This window comes from Coptis chinensis, chromosome 9 (assembly GCF_015680905.1).
Source record: "Coptis chinensis isolate HL-2020 chromosome 9, ASM1568090v1, whole genome shotgun sequence".
NCBI lineage: Eukaryota > Viridiplantae > Streptophyta > Magnoliopsida > Ranunculales > Ranunculaceae > Coptis > Coptis chinensis.
This window is the reverse complement of record NC_141464.1, coordinates 72,318,950-72,340,075: the sequence shown is the minus strand read 5'-3', so window position 1 is coordinate 72,340,075 and position 21,126 is coordinate 72,318,950. Positions and strand designations below refer to the sequence as shown.

Sequence of the window (21,126 nt, the reverse complement as noted above, 5' to 3'; positions counted from 1 at the left end):
AGTATTATATATATTTTAAAATATTTATCATTATTGGTTTGCCATTATTTTATTTTATTTTCTATTATATATTTTGTGATGTTATTTTTTGTATAATTTAATTTTTCACATGTAATTTGTTTTGGTTTGGTATATAATATATTTAAGCCCAATGTCCACTTTAACTGAATCTCGTTATTCCGCCATATATATATATATGTGTGTGTGTGTGTGTGTTTTATAAAATTGGAAATTATATTATAATGTTTGAAAAATTATAAATTCATAAATTTAATTTGAATATGTCGTAATTATTGTGGTCAGAATTGTGATTTTTGGAATCCTTAAGTATGAATAAATGTCTAAATCCTACAGTGGATGACACATCAAATCAAAAGGATTTTATTAGGAGAATTGTTTTCGGTGGAAACTATTATTTTTAGCAATTTAGTTTTTTGTCTCATATTTTTTTCGTAATTAGGCAATTAGCTATATTATTTAAAAAAAGTTGGAGACTTGGTGAAATTCTAGATGTGATTGTTTTTTTTCGTAATTAGCTATAGTGTTTAGGAAAAGTTAGAGACTCTGTGAAACTCTTGATGGGATTGTTTTCTTATTTATATTTTAAGTAATTAATAATAAAGTTTAGAAAAAACTGAAGTCTCTGGGAGTGCTCCAAAAAATAGATTGGTGCTCTAGAAACGCTTCTTCAATTGAAGAAGTAGAACTATAATATATATATAAAGATATATAGAGATAATCCTCTACTCCAGAGTCCAGACACTATAACAATGAAGTATGGGGAGTATTAATACTGTGAGGTGGTTCTGTCCTTATTCCTTGGAATCAAAATCAGTAAAGTCAAATCTTAGATGCGAATCAGCTGTTTACATAGTTTAATCTATTCAAGCCATAACATAGGAAGAAACCAAATAGTTTTACTCTTATCATTGTTTTCCACCCTCTCAATCATCTCCTCTCTCGCATTTCTGATCTCTTACTCAACCATGGAACTTGCGTTGTTCTTCATTTTCCTTCTATTCATTTTTCCTTTTGTCCTTCTTGTCACTAAAACAAGAAGAAGATCATCAGGCAGATTACCACCTGGATCCTTAGGAATCCCAATGATAGGCCAAAGTTTGGGTCTTCTCCGAGCCATGAGGGCAAACACAGCTGAGAAATGGATCGAAGAGAGAGCTAGCAAGTATGGTCCAATATCAAAGCTCACTCTCTTTGGACTTCCAACAGTTTTCATACATGGACAAGCTGCAAACAAATTTATGTTTACTAGTGACACACTCAACAGCCAGCAGCCTCAATCGATTTCGGCATTATTAGGAAAAAGGAATTTGTTGGAGTTGAGTGGTGAGGATCATAAACGCGTTAGGGGTGCAATTATGACATTTTTAAAGCCAGAAGTGTTGAAACAATATGTTGGCAAGATGGATGGAGAAGTACGAAAGCACCTTGAGATGTACTGGCAAGGCAAGCAAAAGGTCACGGTAAGTCAGCACTACTACTACATTTCTAATTTTTGTAGTGGAGCCTAGACTCTGACAGTGGTTTATGAAGTATACGATGAGATGCGAGCATGATATCGTTGTTAATAATGGAATGGTAAATAATATAAAAGATTTGACAATATCAATTAATATATTGTCAAATAATATGCAATATATAGTGTATGGAAAGTATGTTCTAGAATATTCTAGACCTATTTGAGTCTTATGTAATTCTCTATATATACCCTTCAAGAGGTTCTAATTAAAACAACCTTGATTCAATAAAATCTAGTAAATTCTAATCTTTCTTAGTTTAGAATATTCTAGAACATACTTTCCATACACCATATATTATTTGACAATATATTAATTGATATTGTCAAATCTTTTATATTCTCCACCATTCCATTATTAACAACGATTCCATGCTCTGCATCTCATCTTATACTTCATTAGCGGTCGAAACTCCTTTTCCGAAACTCCTTTTCCGAAATCAAAATTATCCAAGTGATAAAGTTAGTAAGTATTTGACCAACTTTGTTAAAGAGTGTCTTTTACATAAGGATGGGCGTAATGAAATTTTTATGGAAGAATTCTTCACTGAATCTTCCTCTGAATTTATGCCAGGATCCCAACCATTTAGTTAAACTTCATTTATTTCTAGTTATGGCAGAAATAAATCTAACATAAAGAAAAATTAATCAAATAGTCTAATTTGATAAGTCTATACAGGTTTTGCCACTCATGAAGACCCTTACCTTCAATATAATTTGCTCTCTTCTATTTGGGTTGGAGCCTGGAGCAAGGAGAGCGAAATTTGTACTTTGGTTTGAGCAGATGATAGGGGGAATGTGGACAGTCCCAGTGAACTTGCCTTTCACCTGCTTTAATAGTAGCATTCGGGCAAGCTCAAAGATCCAAAACACGGTCATGGGCATTATACACGAAAAGAGATTGGCTTTAGAGAAACAACAGGTTTCTCCTAATCAAGACCTCATCACTAGTTTGCTTAGCATCCGTGGAGAAGACAATGCATCATTATTATCGGAGAAGGAGATTGTTGACAATGTTATGCTTGTCATGACTGCAGGACATGACACATCTTCCGTCCTCATTACTTTCATTGTTCAACTTCTTGGCAATAATCCAGTTGTTTATGCTAGTATACTTCAGGGTAAGTACAGCTGAATAGCATAACCGTATGTTTAATCTAGATAACACAAAATAAAGCATGGCATATATGCAACCTAGTTGGAACTGCCACTTTAGTGCAATATGTGGTGATTTCAATCTATGCGCCGTTATTCATGAAAAATTATTCAATTACAATTAGCGAGCATTGTTTCTCTTGCCGTTGTCATAATATTTATGCTGTGCAATCTTGATGAATTTGGAATTTCAGAACATGAAGAAATAGCAAAGAGCAAGACCTCAGGGGAGCTTCTCACATGGGATGATCTTACCAAGATGAAGTACACATGGAGAGTCGCATTGGAGATTCTAAGAATCTCCCCTCCTGTATTTGGTGGCTTTAGAAAGACCTTGAAGGATGTTGAGTTTGGAGGTTATCTGATACCCAAGGGATGGCAAGTAAGTTTATATCATTTGAGCCTCCACTAGGCATTTTCCATAACCATTTCTTTGGTACTAATCACGATTTCAATTTATAATCGGTATCGTAATTACTTATATGTTCATTTGATACTTAGGTATTTTGGGCGGCTAATATGACTCATAGGGACGAGTCCATCTTTTCGGAGCCATCAAAGTTTGATCCAAAACGCTTCGAGAACCAAACATCGGTGCCTCCCTACTGCTATGTGGCATTTGGAGCAGGACCACGAATATGCCCAGGATACGAGTTTGCAAGGATTGAAACTCTAGTTACGATACATTACTTGGTTACTCGGTACACATGGAAATTATGCTGCAAGGATAATAACTTCAGTAGGAATCCAATGCCAGTACCAACTGGGGGATTACCTATTGAAATTGAAACGAAGAAAATATTGTAAAATCATTCAATACAGATGAAAACCATGGGAACAGAAAGCAACATTTTGAAAAGAAAAACTTGTAAGAGGATGTAGTGGAAAACTTCAACAAATGCCAAAAGAGCCTTTTTGTGCGCTTTTGCACGTGTATTTCACATTTAATCATATGCTGTGTCATTGGATTCAATAATCCGTCACAACGAACTACTAGTATCGCACAATGCATCATAGGTTCATCCCATTCAATACAGCACCTGCTTTAGGATTACGAGCATAGCTACTTATAAAAAATAAAAGTAAGTAACAGTTACAATTCATCAAAAGTACGCGCGTTAGCTTTGTGCAACCAAAAGCGAAAGCACATGCCTAATTTTGAGCATTTAGAGAAGCTCATATAGCTATTAGAATATCAAAACGAAACCAATATCTATGAATAGACATCCATTTCATACCATCAAAATTACCGGCTTGTAAAGTGCCGCTCGCTAAACTGTTATTAGGTTCATGCATTTTGTAAAAAGATTCCATTGGTTCGTCTAATGATGTTTTTTTTTTGACTCAAAAGATCAAATGTTTAAATATCTTTAAAAATCCAATGTGGCTCCTACGACTAGTTCACGATTTTGGAATTGTTGGAATTCTGAAAATTCCAAAAACCACCATTCCAACATATTCCAACTAAAATACAAAATGCAAAATTTACATTTTTCAACCTTAATATTATTACTTTGATATTCTTTAAAACAGAAATATTAAAAGAAGCTCAAAATCACAAACTAGATCCTATGTGGAGCCCTGGTGGATGTGTAAATTTGCTCATCCTATTGGTGACTAGTGAATTCCCGTGCCAGTCGGCACTTTAGACACATTGCTTTTGAACAACACCCCAAGAGACAATCTCTATGGTAGCATTAGATCGATGATATAACCATTTCTAACAATTTTATACTTCATAATCATTTCATACGCATACTCAAGTAAGCTTAATTATTGCAATTATATGCATTTCATTTCTCACAAACCAACTCATTACACATACCCTTACACATTCATTAATTCAATATATATCAGAATGAGAATGATGAAAATAAAGGGAGAGAGTCTTCAATTAAGAGCATCATCATTTTTTTTTTTTAAATAAAAAAATCAGTGAGAGTCTCCCTTTGTATTTTCAACATTTCAAAACCTAAATCTGTCATAACCTTGAAAATCAAACAATACAATTCTCATAGATCAACCATACCAAAATATATAACTTCATATTTATACATAACACAAATTACTTCTAAAACTAAAAGACAACTCATTAAACATTAAAGAAGACTTTGCATAATTTTTCACCTAGGACTAATTATAGTAACGAAAGGAAAAAATAAAATAAAATAAATACTCCACGCCACTTGATCGAAGTTCCTCATTTCTCTCATTCTCCCTCTATGCATACTGTTCACACCATTCTGCTACCATATGGATAAATGCGCCATGGAGCAAAGACTACAATCATGTTGCTGAAAAATTATGGCAATTTAACTTTGTACCTGCAAACAAACCACATACACATGATTTTTTTAGACTTGATACATTTAGCATATTGTTTACAAAAGAGATGGTTCTCAAAATAAAATAATCTCTATTCTTATTTTTAAGTATCCACGTTATCATAAAAAAAAAACCTATCATAAAAACTTACATAGCATATATATGGATACAACATATTCTTTAATTTCTAAACCAATAAAAGTAACATTCTTTAATTTCTCACTCACCTTTTCTCATTGGTATCGATGTTCTTAGAGAAGAACTTCTGGGTATACGACATTTGTGGTACAATTTCTTGCATTAGGTGGAAGAAAAACGGATATTCTTTTTGAAGAAGTACATCTGGACATGGCCACATAGAGTTGCCCATGACTGAAAACCAGTGTCCTCAAATCAATGCCAACATATTTCACTGACTGACCTTGCGACTTATTAATTGTCATGGCATAAGCTAGTCGAACAGGGAATTGTCGCCTTGATAGTTTGAAAGGCAACTCTGAATTTGAGGGAGCCAGAGATATTCTTGGGATGAGTACTGGATTTCCAGCTTTCTCTCCAGTCAAAATTTTGGCTTGAAGGACTTTATCAAGACATTGAAGCACCATAAGTCGGGTCCCATTGCAAAGGCCATCTTTAGGTGCTATGTTCCCGAAAGCAACATTATAGGGCATCCGTGTTTTAACTTGAGATTGAAAGGTGGTAAGCTAGAAGGGTCGAGGGAGTTGAGAAACTTGGTGGGATAGTGAGCCTCACTTGGATTATCAATATCATCTTCGATAATTTTATTTGCAGCCAAATACTCGAGCGCTTCACCAGAGAACAAATTCAGTGCAACCTCATTAATTGCACTCACATCATCATTATGGGTAGCAAGAATAGTACGATCAGTTAAGAAAGTTGGAGACGGTGTGTCCATAACATCCAATTGGGGATAGACAGAGAAGATGAGTTCTTGGATATTGGTACACTTGCATTCCATTCGCAATTGTAATGCATTCTTTGGGATTCGAACCAATCTAAATGAATCAAAGCAAAAAATGAATTCATTAGTTTCTAAAATAGTTCGTTTATATATGGAACTAATAGAGAAAAACCATTCTAATTAGAAGGCATTAATAGCACACCTCCAACAAAAAATCGGCGAATTCGACATTCTCAGACTCCGCCATTTCAAGCCACATGTTATGTACCAAGTGCAAAACTTCTAAATAACTCCAAAGGAAAGAGCGCCGTAGTGATGCACCAACAAATTGCTCTCTCTGGCCTAACGGTATAACAGGTAGTGTTTGTCGAAAATCACCACCAAGAACTGTAGTGATACCACCAAATATCTTCTTGTTTCCGCAAATATCTTGAAGTGTTCTATCCACAGCCTCAACACAGTATCTATGTTGCATGGGCACCTCGTACCAAACAATTAGTTTTGTTTCTTTAAATAGGTCAGCAAGGTCGGAATGTTTAGCAAAGCCGCAAAAAGTGGTATCCATCACATCAATTGGAATTTTAAATGTAGAATGAGCAGTGCGTCCACCAGACAATAACAAAGATGCAATTCCCGATGATGCCACCATGATAACAATAAGGCCTATGCTGCGGCAGGCCTTTGCAATTGTATTATATAAAAAAGTTTTCCCTGTACCAGCTGCTCCATTCAAAAAGAAAAGTTTGCCCTTGTCACCATATACTGAATCAGTCACAGCAGTGTAAGCATGAAGTTGTTCGTCATTAAGACGACTCACATCAACTGCAGCCTATTCTCCTATGCCTTCATGCTGAAGTTGGCGTTGCTCCCAAATGAGCCTATTACCAACAATTTTGCTCCAATCCTCCTTTTGCTTTGGCATGGGCGGGAAATCTTCCAATGTCTTTCCAGATTCTAAAAGGATTTGTTCCACCAAATATAAGCCGTAATCTTTTATTTGCTCATCAGTTGGATCTGGGATGCCATGTTTTGTTCGAAGCTAGTGTCCAAGATCATCACATATACTCGATGCAAATTTGCTCCAAAGTAAATCTGGTCGTAACGGATGACACTCTAAAAGAATTACACAAAACAACCTCCGCAGTTAATATCCAGTTTTCATTATCGCCGCCTCTTCTAGGCATTGTATCCACTCATCATCAGCTTCCAATAGCCCACGGGCAATACATGCTTCTTTGTATGTGTTGTACACGGTATCACCAACTTTATAAAGATATGCAAAGGAGGTAGGCCCTTTTACAACAGTAAGTAGCAAACGTAGATAAAATCTCTCCCCGGCATTAGGGCTTGCAAAATACATCCTACCAATGGAAGGTCCTTGAGTCCTAGGAGTCCACTCTTGAGAGTCTTTGTGGAAAACATAGTGTCGTGGAAATTCTTGATAGGTATATGCTCGTGCATCTAGATCTTCATCACAACGCTTAAAAGAAAGTTGTCGTTGAAGTTTGGTCTCCGCTCGGGCAAGAATTGCATCCATAGGCTCTTTGATATTGAAAACAACCCTATGCATACCTTCCAAATGAAGCGCCAATCGTTGGACACTTGGAAACTCTTTATACATTGGATTCTGAAATAGATGCTATGCAGCTTCTGTTGGTCCAATGTACCTTGCATCGATATATTGCTGAATCTCATCATTTGCTCCTGCTGCCACCACTGTTGCTTTGTCATAGTCTTTGTAGATGTACTTGTTAATATATTTAGCAGCTTGACACGATGCACAAACTTTAACATTGATATGGTAGTCAAACATTTCAGACAGATATGCATTATAGGGAACAACATCTCCATTATCAACTTTAACCATTTTATTCTTCCTCTTCACAAAATATTTCTTGCCGTCAATCGCCTTCTGGTAAATGGAGTACCCTTTTTATCCATAATTGTTTCCTCCGTAAACTCTTTTGATAGCCTTTGGTGCATCGACCATTTTCCATACATGAAGCACTCGGATCTCGATCACCACGGGGCCATGAACCATGCACTTCTTCATCGCTTTCAAATAATGTAGGGTGGGTGTCGGGTCCGGGAATTCAAAGACATACAAATTTATCCACTTGCTCACTGTTTGAATCTTGTCATCATGCTACGAAATAAAAGGCAATGCATGTGTGGAAGACCGCGCTTTTGAAATTCAATGGTATAAACATATGCAACCACCCGAATCAAGATATCATTCTTCAAGATTTCTTTCATAATTGCTTTTCGCTTTCAAAATCGAATACCCGTGCAACTATTTCAGGCCGAAGTGTTGAAGTTTGGTGTTCCTTGAGCGCATCTTTAATTTCCTGCCAATTAGGGTTTGCAGTCACTGTAAGAAAAATATCTGGATGCTTATAGTGCCGGGTGATAGCCATTGAATCCTGAAAAATCTCGTACATGTGCCTTGAACTTCCAACATGCGAGGAAGGCAAAATGAACCGTTGGCCAATTTGATCAGGACTTAATCCCTCAAGTGCAACATCTGTCAAACACTTGTACACATCCGAACGGATGGTGTCTTGATTTAGTCTAATATATCGTAGACGGTTCTGTTCATATGCAGCCCAAGCATCAACCAAAAATTCATGCAACAATTTACACCCCAGCAAGATGGATGAGTACTCTATGGGTCGTTCAAACAAATGGTAGGCGTAATACAATAATTGGGTGAGTCTTGCATTGCTTGGAGCATTTCTCTTGACGTCCCACAACTTTAAATCAGGTGACTAACCCAAATCCCCATAAGGAAACAGAAGAACATAATGCAAAGGCAAATAAGCAGGATGACATTCGCTTATCCGTTCCAACTCATGACCTCCTCTCAAGCGAAGTACAATATCACGCATGGCATCAACCTTACTCCCATCTCCAGGCAATATCACTGCGATCTCATAAGTTGTCGAAAGATTGTACCTTTGTCTATCCGAACGCGGATCATAGTGTAGATGGACCAGAACATTGTTATTCTCAGAAGCATTTTCAGTTAAAACCTCAAATGCTTGCTTATAGATATCACAAAACTTATGGGTCTGCAGAAGAGTTTCTTGTACAGTTTTCAACACTTCCCTTGACAAATTCGAGTTGCGATTGTGGCGGTGATCCAAAGCAGCTAGGGGATCATAAATATAAAGTTGCGAAAACTTAGGTTCCATCCCCGGATCAGGCAACAATGAACCGATTTGGTGCCGCAACTCCCCATGGACAGTGAATGAGGTTGGACCGCGCCCATGTAACACACGATCGTTAAATTTGCAACCAAGACTGGTAAAGGCATTACACACATTGTATTGCCGAATCTGCTCACGGAATAATCTTGCACGTTTATTAGATCCTTCGAATAAAGATTTAAGTGCCGGAGGCAGTGGAGAAAGAAGCGGTAGCTTAACTTTTTCTTGTAAACAGCAAGTTCCAAATAAAGGTCGGTTGCGCCTTGATTTCGATAACTGTTCATCTTTCCAATGAAGGGCCGAACAAAATGGACAAAGAACATCCATCTTTCCCAAAAAGTGACGGCGATTTGGAACTGGAAGCGCATGACCTCTATGAGAATTAAGAATTTCTTCTTCACTTTCGTCAAATACAGTTATATCATGATCACTGCAAAAATAGACCTATGATATATCACGCTTTACGATATGTTGAAACCTAACATAAGAGTGAGAATTTAAGCGCTTAACTTACATAGTGTTATTCTCACAACTTTGCATTGTTACATCTTTTGTGACTGGAGGCTGGTTTTCTCTGTAAGAGATATCATACATTGATGAAGAGGACCCAACTTCGTACGTTGACCTCGTCTTCTTAAAGGAATCTGCTATGTAATCAGACATAACATCTTTTTCTCTCTGTCTCCGATTTTGTTGTGCTATAGTCATTTGATCGTGATTTAGAGGCACTTGCATTTCCCTTTCTCTTCGAAGACGTTGTGCAACAGATCTCCAATTAGGAGGTGCAATAGATCTTTGACTAGGAGGCACAACAAATAACATATTGGGAACCGCAATAGAACTTCGATTAGGAGGCACAACATATAGCCTAGTGAGAACTGCAGTAAATTTTCGATTAGGAGGCACAACAAATAGTCTATTGGGAGCTGCATTAGATCTTCGATTATGAGGCACAACCGATGGAGAAGGAGTAGATCTTCGATTATGAGGCACAACAGATGGAGAAGGAGTAGATCTTCGACTATGAAGCACATCAGATGGAGAAGGAGTAGATCTTCGATTAGGAGGCACATATACTAAATTGGGGGGCGTAGCATATCTTCGATGGGGAGGCACATATATCGGATTGGGAGGCGTAACAGGATGTCGTGCTGTGGAATTGACTGTGTGAATTAACGACTCCTTTCCCCTCTCTTTCATTTCTCCAGCTTGTGGTAATGAAGTCGCGACCTAAGATACGCCCGTTAATATGTTGATATAGTTGTACTCGTAAATAACAAACAATCAATATAATGATAGATATGTAACTGGGCAAATATATATGTGTGAACAAATATATGTGTGTGATAGATATTAAAGTGGTTATGACACAAAGTGAAATCATATAATAGTATTTCATACTGTTGCAATTCGCTCTTGCACAGCCTGAATTCGCTCTTTCACCATGATTGCCTAGGAAGGAAATTATGCAGAAAGTTAAATGGTATAATAATTGAAATGATGGTTTAATAAGGGAAGTTCTGAGAACAAAAGCGGGTGAAATATTATACCTGGAATATTGGTTTAGGGGATTTCTAACCAACTTCTGTGAAACTCAAGAGAAGCTCATGAATATCCTCCTGAACAAAAAATCAAATTAAGTTCAAACAATATTGTAATAGACTGACTCTCATGATAGACAATATTCAAATGACATTTCGATTCCCGTAAATAACAAACAATCAATATAATGATAGATATGTAACTGGACAAAAGCGGGTGAAATATTATACCTGGAATATTGGTTTAGGGGAGCTCTAACCAACTTCTGTGAAACTCGAGAAGTTCATGAATATCCTCCTGAACAAGAATCAAATTAAGTTCAAGCAATGTTGTAATAGACTGATAAACTGATTCTCATGATAGACAATATTAAATTGTCATCGAAAATCCGAACTACACATGGTCATCAATCTAGAGAACTTGCTTCTTGGTAAGAGCAGTGTAGATGGATAATTGAAATATCTTTCGACGTATTGTGAAAGTGCAGCATGAAAATCTACTGTTCAATTCCATTTTAAAATAATAACCTAGGAAGAAATTGGTCGCCTCTAATGTGAATGGTACGCAGGTATCTCCAACAACAGAAGATCTCAGTAACTTTACTGATAGATCAATATGATCCTCTATTTTTTATTTCTTCCTTGATTATTACAGTTGTAACACTAATGATTGTCAACCCACCCAGCTTCTATTGACACTACATGAATGATACAGTTGTAACACTACATAAATACGGCCTTTATTTCTTCCAACAGTTGTAACACTACATGAATGACACTATGTTGAACATCAATAAAATGACAAAGTAATTTATGGATTCTAGTAATTTTTGTGATGAATGAATTAGAAACAAAATTGAGTTGAAAGGGATTATGACTACTTACGTTAAAACCACACTAACCGGAGGTGTTTTTTGGCACTTTTGCAGTAGATTTCTTGATCATCTTGATGATATCATCTGTGCCATTAAAAGAGAAAAAAATATATTATGCTTTGCAATTTCCAAAGAGCAAATGCAAGTGCCAAAGAGTCGAACAGAGTGGTAGGACAATAACCCTCAAATTCACCCAAAATTGGTCTTGCTGCGAGATTGACAATTGAAATCGAATTCTCTCAAAAATGAACCTTTAATCGAATTCTCAAAAATGAAAAAAAAAAATCACAGCTTTAATTGAGACGGAGATAAAAAAGAGATGCAAATCAAGCCTTCTTTGCTGCACCAATGTTTTTCAGCTGTAGAAAGGAGGAACCATTAGAACTGGGGTACCAATGCTTTTCAGCTGCGGTAGAGAAAGAGCTATTTTTCAGCTACGAATCAAGCCTTTCTTTGCTGCACTCAACAGCTGTTGTACTGTCTACAAACTTTGTTGGGTTTTTCAAAGGTTTGGGTTTCTAATTTCGCAAGTGTTCCGCACACAACAGCCGTTAGATCTTGCTATAAACTGATCTGGACCGTCCTTTGTTTGTAATTTTGTCCTGTAGTGCTAAAAAAAACCTTAGCTTATTATATAGATGCTCTAAATTAGCACTAGAAGTCTAGAACAAGAGTTTTCTGACTTTATCTTCCATTTGGATAAGGTAATTAGACAAAAAAAGATAGGGTTATCCAATACTAATTATAAATGACCCTTCATTTTATCGAAATTTGACATAGCCATATTACACTAAGAAAATAAATGCATTACACTAAGAAAATGAATACGTTCTTACGAAATAATCAAGTACAAATTGGTTCCAACCCTCTGACTTCTAATCTTGGAATCCATGGAAGGTGACAATGCAAGGTGTAGACAAAAACAGGCTAAATAGCTCACAGGGTTAAATACTTAATTCAGCTTGTTTTTCCAGATGCAGTAGAGTAACTGAATAAAACGAAACGTGGGACATAATATCTAATCTCTATATTTTAATGGGCAATTCAGGGACCATAAATAAACCATCAGTTTTTTAGTAGAGGCATTATGCATGCAACGTCCAAGACATTATGGATGCAATAGTGCTCTCTCTAAAAGGTTGTGTACATAACAAAAGAGTGAGATCGCAATGAATAAATTTTCCTTTACAGACTAGATTACAGTTTGTGAAGACTCGGAGATTTGTGTTCACCAACAGATTCATTATAGATTCATTTGTGAACAAGACATATGGCCAAAATGCTCTCTTGCGGCTAAAAGCAGTCCTTCTTCCCCCCAAGCTTTGTTTTGAATTTCAAATTCAAACTAGAGTTTTTGGCCCTTCTTTGGTTCTGTGAGCTTTGTGATACTAATATTATCAGGGATACCAACTGTTTGCTATCTCTCTCTCAACTGTATCGAGTTAGGTTTCTATAGGGATATTATCTGGCCCTTATAATCTCCCCCCCCCGCACTCTATCTCCACCCCTGTTCGAAAGAAAGATGAGTAATCCGAGCATTGTGTTGGCGTGGGGAGAGGATGCTTCCTCTTCTAGATCTAAAATAGAGCAGCTACAAGCTGAAATGCAAAACCTTTTTACTTCGAAAGAAAAGAAGGTGGTTGATATTGTTTGCAAAAATAAAGATTCAGAATAGGAGGCAAAGAGTATTTTGTTGGGAAAGTTGTATGGAGATCGGCATATAGTACTACAGGATATAGCAGAGGAGCTGCATCAAAGTTGGCAAACTAAAGCTAAATCGAAGATAGAGTTGATTACAAAGGGATTCTACAAGATTCATTTTGAGAGTGAGGAAGAATATGACCAGGTAAGAAAAAATGGGCCTTGGATGGTTCAAGGGTTCCTTCTCTCAGTCAAGAAATGGAATCACGTAGAAAACTTTGAAGATGAAACTTGTTTTGATCTTGTCAAGTTTTGGGTATCGTACAAATCTTTGGCCTTCCTACCAACCGGATAAATGAGGAAAATGTGACACAAGTTGGCCGGAGTTTGGGGAAGGTTAAGGATATGGACTTCACATGTGTTGCAAAATTTAAGAAACCAGTGGCAAGAGTTCGAGTGAGGATGGACATTAAGGAAAGGCTGCTCAAAGGTATTGATCTGAGAACTGAAGAAGGTGAGATTTTTTCGGTTACTTTTAAATATGAAAAACTAGAGATTTTCTGCTACTTCTGTGGAAGGATATGACATGACCTATACTTTTGTAATCAAAAGGAAAAGTACAGGGTCAATATTCTCAAATGAGGTGGTTCTCCGAGAGACATCAAAAATAACTTCTCGTTCAATTTGAGGGCCAATGTGTGGTTCAATGGTGTGATAAAATCGACCCCCAATTTGATGACCTTTTGTGGCACTCCACAGAAGCCAAGGTCCGATCAGATACCGATGAGAAATAGAGGTGGATCGGTATACCAGAGATGGGGGAAGAGTGGTATTCTTGCTACGCCACCTAGACAGTGACACGTGGTGGGGAGTGGGGTCTAGGGATAGTGGGATCAGTTACCATTGAGACACAGTCCATGGGGGCCTACAGTGAACAGCTGGGTACAGAAATGTCAGATAATACGAGAGAATCAAATGTGACCGTTGAAAGCCCAAATAAGGAAAGAAGTCCAGCTGGTAATAGTTTATAATCTGTGGGAACTGGGCTGGATAGTGGGCACAGTAGTGTTGGAGACTCTTATGGGCCGGATAGGCCCCCCCCCCTGAATGGGGTTATGATGGTTTGGACTCCAGGACCTGAACTAGGAGCCATGGACCTGGATAGTATAGTGGCCCAATGTATGAGGCTGAGGGCCCAGGAGGATTGTGAGATGGGGAATTTGGAACCAGCTAGGGTACCAGATGGCCTGCCTACACCTACGAATGCCTTTTCAGACTTATCTAATTTTCAATCACTTGCTTTGGAAGTTGAGGTTTTGAACACGCCTCAACCCTCACATCACGCCCCTCCAGGTTTCGAGAAGGTAAACTTGTCCAGAGATGCTAAGGGGCTATCTTAACCCACGCTGAATTTTCAATTTCATGGTCGTCCTACACGTGGTCGAGGTTTTAAGACCTTGGCGTTTCGGGGTCTGAAGAGAAAGTCTCGAGGAAAAGGAATCCCAGGTAAAGGAAACGAGGAGATAAGGTCCTTAGTAGTTCATGCTGGAGAAAAAAGAAAAGAGTGTGCTGATATTGGTGTAGAGATGAACAATAATGGAGGAAATGGCGGGGTAAGAAGAAGTGTTAGGATTATTGAAAAGAGATCCAAGAAAGCAAAGAGGTATGCTGATAAGGCTAGAAGCAGAGGAGAGGGACACAGTCTGATCCCACAGTATGCACATATTATACCTATTTCCAGTGACTCAACTGAGTCGGTGGAATCAGCGAATCAGAATGGTATGACTACTTCAACTGAACCATCCTCAACAGATTCGACAAACTTGGAAGATACATCTCTTGACTCTGAGGGATCAGAGGTTGTGGATGATGGTATGGAGCAAGGATTCCCGGTGGTGGTACAACAAGCTGAGGATATGTTACAAATGCAACAGATCGACAATCAGATGATAGCACCAAGAGTTGATATGGGATATGAGACTGATGGGGAAGGACATATTCAACCCACCCCGTTAGCAGTGGATTCAAGTTCTATAGTAAGAAGGCTTCAATACCAAGAAAGAAGCTGGAGCTATCAACAAGGCCGGGGCTGGGCTTGATAATCAGGGACTTGGTTCTTACGGTGAGCAAAGTGGTTCTGGCTACAGTGGAGGTCTGTATTCATCTCCTCCAGGGTTCGTGGTGGCTGTCCCCACACAACCACCTCAGGATCAATGATGTCATGGAATTGTCGTGGAATAGGGACCTCCACGGTAGTTCAGAATCTAAAGGACCTAATCTAGCAACATCAACCGGATATTATCTATCTTATGGAAACAAAAGCTAAGGAAAAGAGAATAAATAAAGTTGGTGATGAGATCAATTACAAGGGGAGATTGTGTATGTCTTCGGTGGGAGCAAGTGGTGGCTTGGCTATATTCAGGAAAGATGGTCTGCAGCTGGAGATTCTAGGAGCCACTAAGAATCATGTGACAGGTACATTCATTAATTATCCTGATATTCAATCTTGGTGCTTTACTTTGGTTTATGGGGAACCTATATCTGCCAATCGTATAAGGGTTTGGAATGAACTCAGGCAACTGGCCCCAGCTATTAAGGGGCCATGGATGTTGCCGGGGGATTTCAATGCTATTTCTTCTTTAATTGAAAAAATAGGGGGTAAGTCTATTTTTAATACTTGCATGCTGGATTTTAATTCGTTTATAAATGATTTAGGGATGATTGATTTGGGGAATTCTTGGCCTAAGTTTACGTGGTCTAATAATTGAAGATTCAAGGACCACATTCTTGAAAGACTTGATAGAGTTTTAGCCTCTCCTGAGTGGCTTGAGATGTTTCCTCATGTAGCTGTTAAGTCTGTAGTTTGCACTACTTTTGATCATTTAGCTTTGCATATTAACTTGTAGGGTAACAGTAGGAAGATATATAAACCTTTTCATTTTTTTAATATGTGGTTAAAAAATGAGACGTGTCTCCCTACTATTGAGGAGGCTTGGAATATAGCTACTCATTTGGAATCTAATTGTAATGTGATAACGAAACTAATTAAAACTAGGATCAACCTTAAAAAAATGGAATAGGGAGGTTTTTGGTAATGTTTTTGCTAATATTAGGAACATACAAAATAAGCTTGAAGATCTTATGATTAAAGATCTTAATGAAGCTTGATGCAATGAGATCAGATCTCTGAAAAGCCAGCTCAATGATTGGTTGGACAAGGAAGAGGATATGTGGAAACAAAAGTCAGGAGCTCACTGGCTTAAGGAGTAGGGTAGGAACACCAAATTCTTTCATACCTCCACCATATATAGAAGAATAAAGAATAATATAGATAAGATAAAAGATGATAATGACATTTGGGTTGAGGGAAGAGATCAAGTAGGAAAGCATATTAACTCTTTTTTTCAAAATTTGTTTAAGTCTGATATGCCTGTGACTAATATTGATATTGATGCTCTCTTTACTCCCCAGACATCGCCAATGAAAATGATATCTTTGGTAAAAAAATACCCTTTGGGGAGGAAATCTAGCTGGTTGTTAAGAAAATGGGTGCTCTCAAAGCCCCGGGTCTAGATGGCTTCCAGGGGGTGTTTTTCCAATCTTGTTGGGAGGTGGTTGGGCATGCTATGGCAGACTGTGTGCAGGATTTCTTCATAAAATGGCATCCTTAACCCTAAGTTTAATAAAACCTTTATTGCCTTGATACCCAAGATAGCTTCTCCTGAACATATTACTAAGTTTAGGCCTATAAGCTTGTGCAATTTTGTTTACAAAGTAATTTCAATTTTTTTAGCAAATAGACTTAAATGTCATATTCATAAGATTGTTTCACCTTTCCAAGGTGCTTTTGTTAAGGGTAGGAACATTGGGGATAATATAGGGTTAGCGAGTGAGTTGTTCCATAATATGAAGACTATGTATAAAAAAAAAGGATAGATGATTGGCTTTGAAAATGGATATGGCTAAAGCTTATGATAGGGTAGAGTGGTCTTTTCTAGACAATATTTTTGGAAACCTGGGGTTTAGTGATAAATGGAGAAATTTTATAAATCAATGTTTATCTTCTGTCACTTTCCAAGTTTTACTTAACGGGTCTCCTTTGAACAAGTTCTTCCCTCAAAGAGGACTAAGACAAAGAGATCCCCTCTCTCCCTATCTGTTTATCTTAACTTCCAATTTTGAAGCCTTATCTCGCATGATTAATAAAGCGGAATAGGATAATAGTATCCATGGGATTAAGTTTAGGAAATATGCTCCCCCCATAGTGATAGGGTTATACACTAAAAGTATTACTTTTGTATTAACTCTAATTCTTTATATTTTGAATGAGAATCATATGGGTAAATGTTATGCATATTATATATGTTATTAGTTATATGCATGCGTCTAATACTTTATGTTGTAGATAATATGGTGTGTGGTGACACACAGAAGATCATATCATCAGTACCTTATAAAGTATAAGTAAATATTCACAACCTAGATGGATTTGGACAAACCATTGGTATGGTTGTAGTATAATCTGCATTAATCTATCTTGACTACGAGGGATTACACTAGTACACTTTGTGTGTATTGAACAGACCAAGTGAGGTTGTTTCTCTTTATACTGACTATATAAGAGAACAAACACCTCTGTTATTATGGATGCTTGTCCTCTTAATCTGGATATAATAATGGGCACTTACGTGCATTGCATTTTGCTTTAAATCATCAATGAGTGAGATTTATTTGTGAATCAACAAACTCGATGGATTGGGTAATGACATTGTATGTAAAGTGTGCTGTTAATTATAGAAGGAATCCGTGACCCGCAGGAAGTCGGGTTGATAATGTCCCCTTGAGGAGCTCATAAGGATTGTCATGTAAACCCTGCAGGTGGATTTAATCCGACATGACAATGAGGTTGAGTGGTATAGTACTATTCAAGGACATAAGAAGTTGATTAATGTAGTTGTCAGTAACTTGACTTAATCAATGGGCATTCGATATCTTAAACCCCGGGAGATCAACGAGCATATAATATGGAGCCCATAAACATAATTTGGGATTAGGGTGGTAGTGCAACAATGACCTTTAGTGGAATAAGCCATTTGTTGACGGAATTGGGCCGTGTGTTCTGGGCGAACATGGAAAGCCCAAGCCCGTCAGGAGGCCCAACCCTAATTTCTCCTCATGGTCCATGTTGTAGCCTATATAAAGAAACCTTTTCTTCTTGACCGTTTTCACTATTCACTTGATTAGAAAAAGAGAGGCAAAGAGAGAAAGAAAGGGTGGTAGATCATTGCCCACACAATATCCATTCTAAGGATAGGAAAACAACAGAAGATCAAGAGGTTGCTGATTTTGTAGATCTTGGATTCTTAGAGATATCACAGCTGATCTAAAGGTATGAATTTCTAACCAAAATCGTGAGAACCTTTATTCCGATGCGCATGGTTTTCACGGTTTGTAAACTGCGACCATAACGGTTCCTACACATAGCTCATCTCCTATATGCTGATGATTTGTTGTTGTTCACTAAAGCGTCCCTTAATGAGGCTGGGACTCTTAAGTCTATTTTGAAGGCTTATTATGAGGCTTCGGGGCAAAAGATTAATTTTGATAAATCCAGTATGTTCTTTAGTAAAAATATTCATGCTAAGCATAGGAAGATTCTAAGGAAGTATTGGGGGATGAAGGAGTTTACCACTGAGGAGAAATACCTCGGGGTTCCCATTGTTCTTACTGAAAGTAAGAGGGAGGATTTTGATTACCTTGTTGATAGAGTTCATAATAAAATGAAAGGGTGGAGGGCTAGACTGCTATCCCAGGCTGGAAAAACTGTTCTTATCCAAGCTGTTGCACAAGCTACCCTTTTGTATGCCATGACATCTTACTCCCTGCCTGCAGCTGTGTGTAGTGATATGGACAGGGCATGCAGGGATTTTTGGTGGCATGGGAATGAGAATTCTAAGAGTATCCACACTATTGAGTGGGATAAACTCTGCAAACCTAAGTCCCTTGGGGGACTAGGATTCAGGTAGTTTGCTAATATGAACAAGGTTTTGCTAGCTAAACAAAGCTGGAGAGCCTTAAAAGATAAGGAATCTATATGGCACCAAACTTTCACAGTTGCGTATGGTAGAAAAGGTATTAGTGTGGAGCAGAAGGTGCCTTCCAATGCATCTTTTTTCTGGAAAGGCATAAATAAGAATCTTAACCTTATAAGTAAAAGATCCATCTGGAACATTGGAGATGGGAGTGACACATCTATCTTAAATGATCCTTGGATTAAGATGAATGACAAACCTGTGAGGATTAAATTCATACATACCCCTATGGGGAATCAGGCTCATTGGAAAGTCAAACATCTTATCAGGACAGATGGTCTTGGATGGAACAATGAGTTAATTGATGAAGTGCTTGACCCTGTTATTGTGGGAGTCATCAAAAGCATTCACATCAGACCTCAAGAAGGGGGGAAAGATGAATGGTTTGATGGCCAGAAAAGAAAGGCAAGTTTTCTGTCAAATCAGCCTTCCATCTCCTCAAATCTGAAGAGTGGAGAGGTAGTGAATCCACTTTTCAGATCAAAACCATCAAGAGGATTTGGAAAGTAGATGTAGCAGCTAGAGAGTAACTGTTATTATGGAAAATATATATGAATATCCTTCCAACTGGTAAAAGGATACAGAAACGAATAAGTAATAAGGAAACTAGCTGTGTTTTCTGTAATAGGGATTTGGAAACACAGGAACATGTGTTCTTTGAGTGTGATTGGACTAAATCCCTATGGGTAGCCTCTCCCCTTGGATTGAGAACTGAAGCCAATAAGGGGTGGACTACCAGAAGCTGGCTGGATGAGATGATGGAGTGGTGTAACAATGAAGATGAGAACATTGCTAACTTAGAAGTGTATGCGTGCACTCTCCTACAGACTATATAGGATAATAGGAACCTTGAAAAGTTTGATAAGGGGGCAGCAGTAAGGGAATCAATTCTGACAACAACAAGCATACAATGGCAGAGGAGACTTAAGGCTTTTGACAGGGAGTTCTCTACCTCTAACTGTAGATCTGATAACTCAAATGTTCATACTGTTCATAATGTTAATAATAATGTAATTTCACATGCTTCTTCTACTGGAAATACACAGGCTATAAGAACTAGTCACACAACTCGACATGGGCTGAGCAGTGAAAGGAAGCAACAAACTCACCCTATGGATGTTGTAACTATCAGGTTTGATGCCGCATTCAATTCAACAAGCATAACAAGGAACGAGCAGGAGAAACTATGGCATAGGGAGAGGAGGGAGTTCTATTGGCTGCAGCTATGAGGAGGTTTACAGATCCAAGTCAGCTGAGGAAAGTGAGTTACTGGCAGCAGAAGTAGCAGTAAAGCTGGCGAAGCATCTGGGAGGTGGGAAGTTTATGTTTGAAGGAGACATCATCAACATAATCAACAGTTTGAAGGATCAGGAGTCCAGAGTGGATTGGTATTTGCAAAATGTAGTTAAAGCCATCATCAGTACTTCTAGTAAATTTGTGTTTTCTAGTTTTAGCTGGTTAAGACGGTGCTTTAACAGGGAGGCTCACGATCTTGCTCAATGGGATGCTAGTAAGACAGATATGAGTTCTCTACCTGTATGTTGTACAAACTTTAATTATATTCCTATTTTGGTATGATATATATTAAGCAGGGTTATCGAAAAAAAAAAACATGCAAGTCTGATCCAGAGTTCTCTTTTTTTTTTTCAATAATATCAAACTGATCCAGAGTTCCAGACTTAAACAAACTTGAACTCAAATCACATAATTCATACCAAAGGAATGCATGTCAATTGAAAATTTGAAACCACGAATGGCAATATATCGGAGTTCTGATTTTTGGTATATATCACCGATAACAAAAGCATAACCCCATAACCTTTCAAGCCAAG

The 21,126-nt window shown here is 37.8% G+C and overlaps 1 protein-coding gene and 1 long non-coding RNA gene across 2 annotated transcripts; one reads left to right on the top strand and one right to left on the bottom strand.

Moving 5' to 3' along the window:
* Positions 1-735: 735 nt before the first annotated feature.
* On the top strand, positions 736-3,613 carry LOC147477874 (beta-amyrin 28-monooxygenase-like). The gene is made up of 4 exons (XM_086584742.1): positions 736-1,481; positions 2,214-2,655; positions 2,884-3,071; positions 3,191-3,613. Exons 1-4 carry the CDS (start codon positions 852-854, stop codon positions 3,494-3,496), a joined length of 1,566 nt encoding a protein of 521 aa, XP_086440868.1. The 5' UTR covers positions 736-851; the 3' UTR covers positions 3,497-3,613.
* A 1,272-nt stretch (positions 3,614-4,885) lies between these two features.
* Positions 4,886-11,654, bottom strand: LOC147477873 (uncharacterized). The gene is made up of 5 exons (XR_015208725.1): positions 11,572-11,654; positions 10,918-10,984; positions 10,696-10,764; positions 10,547-10,597; positions 4,886-5,013 (listed from the first exon to the last, which is right to left on the bottom strand). It is a non-coding gene; the product is annotated as an uncharacterized LOC147477873 (long non-coding RNA).
* Positions 11,655-21,126: the final 9,472 nt, after the last annotated feature.